This window comes from Corvus brachyrhynchos, unplaced genomic scaffold, assembly GCF_000691975.1.
Source record: "Corvus brachyrhynchos isolate BGI_N302 unplaced genomic scaffold, ASM69197v1 scaffold334, whole genome shotgun sequence".
Classification (NCBI taxonomy): Eukaryota; Metazoa; Chordata; class Aves; order Passeriformes; family Corvidae; genus Corvus; species Corvus brachyrhynchos.
This window is the reverse complement of record NW_008238316.1, coordinates 1,770,331-1,776,320: the sequence shown is the minus strand read 5'-3', so window position 1 is coordinate 1,776,320 and position 5,990 is coordinate 1,770,331. Positions and strand designations below refer to the sequence as shown.

At 46.6% G+C, this 5,990-nt stretch overlaps 1 protein-coding gene across 15 annotated transcripts in view; it reads right to left on the bottom strand.

Moving 5' to 3' along the window:
- Positions 1 to 5,990, bottom strand: part of PCDH15 (protocadherin related 15) — a 572,690-nt gene that overhangs the window by 50,226 nt on the left and 516,474 nt on the right. For all 15 annotated transcript variants that reach the window (XM_017733770.1, XM_008633276.2, XM_017733771.1 and 12 more), the window contains one exon: positions 3,453 to 3,580. In XM_017733770.1, coding sequence (XP_017589259.1) covers positions 3,453 to 3,580 — 128 coding nt within the window. The remainder of the gene's footprint in view (positions 1 to 3,452; positions 3,581 to 5,990) is intronic.

Sequence of the window (5,990 nt, the reverse complement as noted above, 5' to 3'; positions counted from 1 at the left end):
TAATTTCCCTAAAGATTCTGTTGTTTGTGGGTTTGTTTCCTGAAGCGAATTGAAAATATTGTGTTTGGGGCTTGAGGAAGCCTGGTTGGAATTCTGAGAGGGAACAACCATGAAAATACCAGTGAAAAGCAAAATAATTCTGATACGAGGAGATGCGAAGCAAAGCTCAGGGCACAGAATTCGTAAATTAGAGGCTGTGTTACATCTGGTTTTAATTAATAAATTCCTAAACAAAAGCACAAAAAGGTCTTTAATTAAAGAAATGGGCTCTCAAATACATTGGAAATTCTGGGGGGGGAAAAAAAAAGGGAATTTCAGAGAAGGGGACTTCAGGCAGCAAGGAGCAAATCCTTGGCTAAAAAATGGCCATTTTATTCAAATATATCAGTTTTGGTTTTTTCTTGGAACATCAGTACCTCCACAGCTTTCAGAGGCTGCTGCTCTTAATCCAGTCAGATCCATAGAGAATAACTCATGTGGTTTACCATTCCCCAAATTAATTTGGATTAAAAATGGCTTTTGGAGAATGACTCGTGGCATTCTGCTGAGCTTAAGCTTCCTTTTTATCTACTTAAAGGAATCTTACTACAAATCTAGAGCGAGGCAGCTCATGACCCTCTTCTGAAAGGCTTTTATACTCAAATTAGTGTATTTAAGAGGATACTGCTGGCAGCAAACCCAATGACCTTAGAGGGTTGGGAGAAGCTCCATAGGATTGGCCTTGGCACACATCAACTCTCCGGACGATGAGAGAAGTTTTTATCCAATATTTTACTCGTCTGTTTGTCTCTAAATCAATTTGTGTGGAATATTACAGACTCAGGATCAGTTTTCTTCTCTCCTTATTTTTTTTAATTTAAGGTTTTTTTTGGGTGTTTGATTATTTTTATTATTTGTGAAATTTTATTCAGGCCAGAGTAGAAGCAGCTGAAGCCAAGCATCTGAATGTTCAGCAGTGTATTGGTGCTGAATTGATCCAAAACTGATTTGCATCGACTACTCTACTAAAAATTAAAGACTACAGGCCTTATTTATCCCCAGAAGTTATTATGTGCTGTTAAAGAAGAACTAATTGTGGAGGTTTTGGGGTGTTTTTGAAAGTTGTAGTTTTGCATTGGGTCATTTGAAAGGCTGGGAGAGTTGGGGTTGTGCAGCCTGAGAAGAGAAGCCCTGGGAAGACTTTAGAGCCCCTTCCATAGCCTAAAGGGGCTCCAGGAGAGCTGCAGAGGGACTGGGGACAAGGCATGGAGGGCCAGGACACAGGGAATGGGTTCCCAGTGCCAGAGGGCAGGGCTGGATGGGATATTGGGAAGGAATTGTTCCCTGGGAGGGTGGGCAGGCCCTGGCACAGGGTGCCCAGAGCAGCTGGGGGGGCCCCCCGGGCGGGAGGTGTCCCTGCCCATGGCAGGGGTGGCACTGGATGGGCTTTGAGGTCCCATCCAGCCCAAACCATCCTGGGATTCTCTGATTCCAATATCCCATGTTTGAGCCTCATCAAGGCTGTTGTCAGTGCCAGGAATAATGAGAAGATGGCTGAGAAAATTGCTTTCTTCTCAAAATTACTCAGATGATGTGAAAGAAAGTGAGCAACTGTTAATGAATCCAGAAGATGAAAGCAAATGCATTAAAAACTCCTCCTAAGAAGCCGAATTCCCCCCTGGAATCCAAACCTGAATAATTTCTACAGTGCAAGCTCTGCATGTACTTTATTAATGTTCTCCTAAATTTCAACTTGGAAAGCTGCTCATTTCATTCTAGTCCTCAAGAACAGACATTCATTTGATTAATTATTCTTAAACCAGGCTGGAATGGGGATTGTGTTTAACTAACAGAGCAATTACTTTTGCTTTCTAAAGGCCAGGAAGAAAGGTAACGAGCACTGACTGCTGCGAATGCTTGGTGCTACAACAATAAATTCCAGCCCGATCCTCTGCAACAAGAGCACTTCTTAATTATTTCCAATTTTACTTTCACTAAACACACAATTATGTTTAACGCCATCCACTAATACCAACTCCTGGCTTAGGCCTTGCTCCATTTCGTGCCAGCGGAATCAGGGAGGATTGGAACAGAAGTAGCTTAAAGACATAAAGTTGCCATTTCTTTTGGTCGTCCTTTGTGGTCTGCTCACCTGTTTTGAGTCAAACATTTCCAAAGGGCAAAAGCAGATTCCTTTCTTCACCCCCAAATTTCCCTTAGCTCTTCTCCACCCATTTCTTATCCCCCTGACTGACACACACAAATTCCTGTGCCTCAAAAATCCTCTTGGAAAACCAGGGAGGATTTTCACGGCCTGTTCACGTTTCATGTGACGACTCCAAACATCATTTGACATTTGTGCCTCGTGTTTCTTTTGCTTTCAGACACAAACCCCTCCTTTCCCTAAACGACTTGGCCTTTCAGAATTTTCTATCTACTCCAGTTCCTTTTTCCTGCTACCTGCTCTCTGCAGTTCCCTGGAAGGAGGATGGAGCTAGGTGGGGATTATTCAAGGGACAGGAGGACAGGAAATGGCCTCGAGCTGTTCCAGAGCAGGTTTGGATTGGATAATGGGAAGAATTTCTTCATGGAAAGGGTGGTTAAGCACTGACCAGGGCAGTGGTGGAGTCACTGCCCCTGGAAGCATCCCAAAATGTGTGGAAGTGGCACCTGGGGACATTATTGGTGGTGACCATGGTGGTGCTGGTGGATGCTTGGATTTGATGACCTTAAAGGTCTTTTTCAAACATAACAATTCTGTGATTCTTCAGCAGCTCTGAAGTTCATGGATTTGACACAATTCTTGGATTCGCCACCATTTTTGGATTCCTAATTTTGATGAAGTAGAAGCTTCCCAATTCCCCAGTGCTCTGCCATTTCTGGGCTTATTTTGGGAAGGACTGCCATGAAAGCAACCAAAAAAAAATCAAGTAGGGACAACTTTAATAACCTCTGAACTACTACTTTTTCATTCCTGGTGCTCTAAACACATCATTTATTTGTTTTCTTGAAAACAAAGAGCTTTTACTCTTGGCTATTAATGTCTGATGATAATTGTAGTCTGTATATTATATTTCCATTAATTTTCTCTCTCTTTTTTTAAAAAAATCCCCTATGGATGGTTAACTTTATTCCCACTTTCCTCCCAATGCAGACCTGAAATTGCTGGTTTTTCCCTTTTAAAGCCTAAACAAGCTGCTGCCAAAACCGGAAAAATCTTGTACGTTGAACATACAAGAAATGTTTCACTATTAACAGATCTCAAATGAGAGCCACAAACTGGCAGGAGAAGCAAGCACCTTAAATTGAGTAGAAATAAAACCTGGGTTTTAACTCAAAATCATCCTTGTGTCAACATCAACCATCAAGCAGCTTTAGAAGACACAAATTGCAAAGGCTCCTGGAAAAAAAAAAACAGTGAGTACAAATTTTCCCTCTGCAAGTGGAGCTTATTTTAAGAACTTCAGCCTTACCTTCACTTTAAGCACAGAAGAAAACATTCTGGCATCTTCAGACACCCCTCCAATGTACATTTTTTTGGTAAACACGGGCGCGTGGTCATTTTCATCCTTCACCTCAATAAAGACCTTGGCTGTATTACCTAAAAAGAAGGAAGGAAAAAGGGAAAAGAGAATATTTTGTAATAATTTGTAACATCTACTGGCATTCACGCATTTACAGCCCAAGGAGATAATGTACAATGAGAGTAGGGATAATAATGTAAAAAAATAAGTCCATTAGCCATCATGAAATGCTAAAATTGGATAATCCCAGAGTCACTGAGGCTGGAAAAGCCCTCCCAGCCCATGGAGTCCAGGCTGTGCCCGATGCCCACCTTGTCCCCAGCCCAGAGCACTGAGTGCCACCTCCAGCCCTTCCTTGGGCACCTCCAGGCATGGGCACTCCAAAGCTCCCTGGTGCCCTGGGCAGCCTGTGCCAGTGCCTGAACACCCTTTCTTAGATCCAACCTGAGCCTCCCCTGGCCCAGCCTGAGGCCGTTTCCCCTTGTCCTGTCCCTGTTCCCTGTCAGCAGAGCCCGCCCCCCCCAGCTGCCCCCTCCTGTCAGGGACTTGTGCAGAGCCACAAGGTCCCCCCTGAGCCTCCTTTGCTCCAGGCTCAGCCCCTTTCCCAGCTCCCTCAGCCGCTCCTGGGGCTCCAGATCCTTCCCTTCCCTAGACAAGAAATAGGGACCTATAGAACACCTTGATTCCACAGGTTTTGGTCCTATTAAATACCCACAGCTGTCACCAAGAGGTAATGAGGAGGTGTCACAAAGAGCTCATTAACAGTAGCTCTGCACCTTGCTTGATCTATTTTAATTATTCCTACTGCCATGCAAATTCTTAACCGCTGATTCAGTCCTGGCGTCTGTAAACTCATAAATGGTCACACAAAGCCCCGGCTCAGCAGCCTCAACACTTAATTAATTTCCTATGTTAATTGAAAGCATCCCTAAGCCTGTCCTCCTCCCAAACCTGGCTTGGCCCTGGGGAACTCCACAAGATTTGCTTCCCCTGAGAGGTTCAACACAAAACACCAGAGGTTCAACATGAACCCCCACTACTAACTTGGTTTTATTAAACAGTTCCTGCTCCAGCCCATTGAGCAATAAACATCTCCATCCTTCTGCAAGGGAAAAACATCCAGCAAAAACCATGGAGTGGGTGCCAAACAGATTCTACTGCGCAGTAATCTCCACCAACATCTGCTTCCCTTTTTCAGAATCGTATCATCCAGAAAGATTGCTGGAAATGATGATACCAGTTCATTAAAACCACATTTGCAAGTGATAAATTGCCTCCTTTCTGAGATGGTTTTCCCAGCTCCTTTCAGTGCCAGGATAATTTCAGTGTTGCACAGGTGCCACTGACCTGAGTTACTTGTACAATGTAGGCTTGTTATAAAAGGCTCAGGAGCTGTATCTTTAGGGGAGGCAAAAATTAAACCCCAGACTATTTCTGATATGGCCAAAGTCATATTCTGCCTGATGGTCCAACTGATGGGAAATGAATGATGGCTTCATAAATGGAACTGAAATCTGAAAAAAACCCAAATATTTAAAATGCTGTCCCTGAGCCAGCAGAATGTCCTGGGGGTCCTGGGGACACCGAGCTGTCCCTGAGCCTGCACAGTGTCCTGGGGCCAAGGAGGCCAATGGGATCCTGGGGGCAGCAGGACAGAAGAGCATTCCCAGCAGGGCAGGGAGGGATCCTGCCCCTCTGGGCAGCCCTGGAGGCACCTCTGGAGTGCTGTGTCCAGCCCTGGCTCCTCAGCACAGCAGGGCCAGGGAGCTCCTGGAGCGGGGCCGGCGGAGGCTGCGCAGCTGAGGAAGGGCCTGGAGCATCTCCGTGCCCAGCACAGGCTGAGGGAGCCGGGGCTGCTCAGCCTTGAGAGGAGCCCCAGCTGAGAGGGGCCCTCAGCCCTGGGTGTCCCTGGCTGCAGGGAGGGCTCAGGGCAGGGCCCGGGCTCTGCTCCGGGGCCCAGCAATGGCACCAGAGCACCGGGCAGGGCCTGAGCCCAGCAATTGCCCTGCCCAGGAGGCAGAACTGCTGCCCTGGGCAGTGCCCAGCCCTGAGCACATTGGCCACAGAGGCTCTGGGCTCTCCTCCCTGGGGCTGTTGCAGTGGGTCTGTTGCAGAGGTGCGTGCACACATTGCTGTGCCTGTGCTCCGGGATGGCCCTGCTGGAGCAGGGAGGTGCCACCAGGTGCCCTCTGTGCTCCCTGCAGCCTGAGCCCTGCTGTGGGGCTCTTTAGTATGGAGAGAAGGGGGATAACAGAAAGGAAAGAAAAGAAATTACATTAATTGTCAAATCTCTGTCATCTTAAACCAGATCCTTGATGTTTCTGGCTGCAATACCAAGCTACGGTAGGAAAATGAGATTCCCAGGCAGACTTTCCCACTGCAGCTCCACCCTTTAGGGAAGAAGGTGGCATTAAAAGCAGAATTATGTGTGGAAGTGACCTTGCCCTGCTGAGCCTACAAGCAGTCCTATCACCGGCTGCCCCTGGT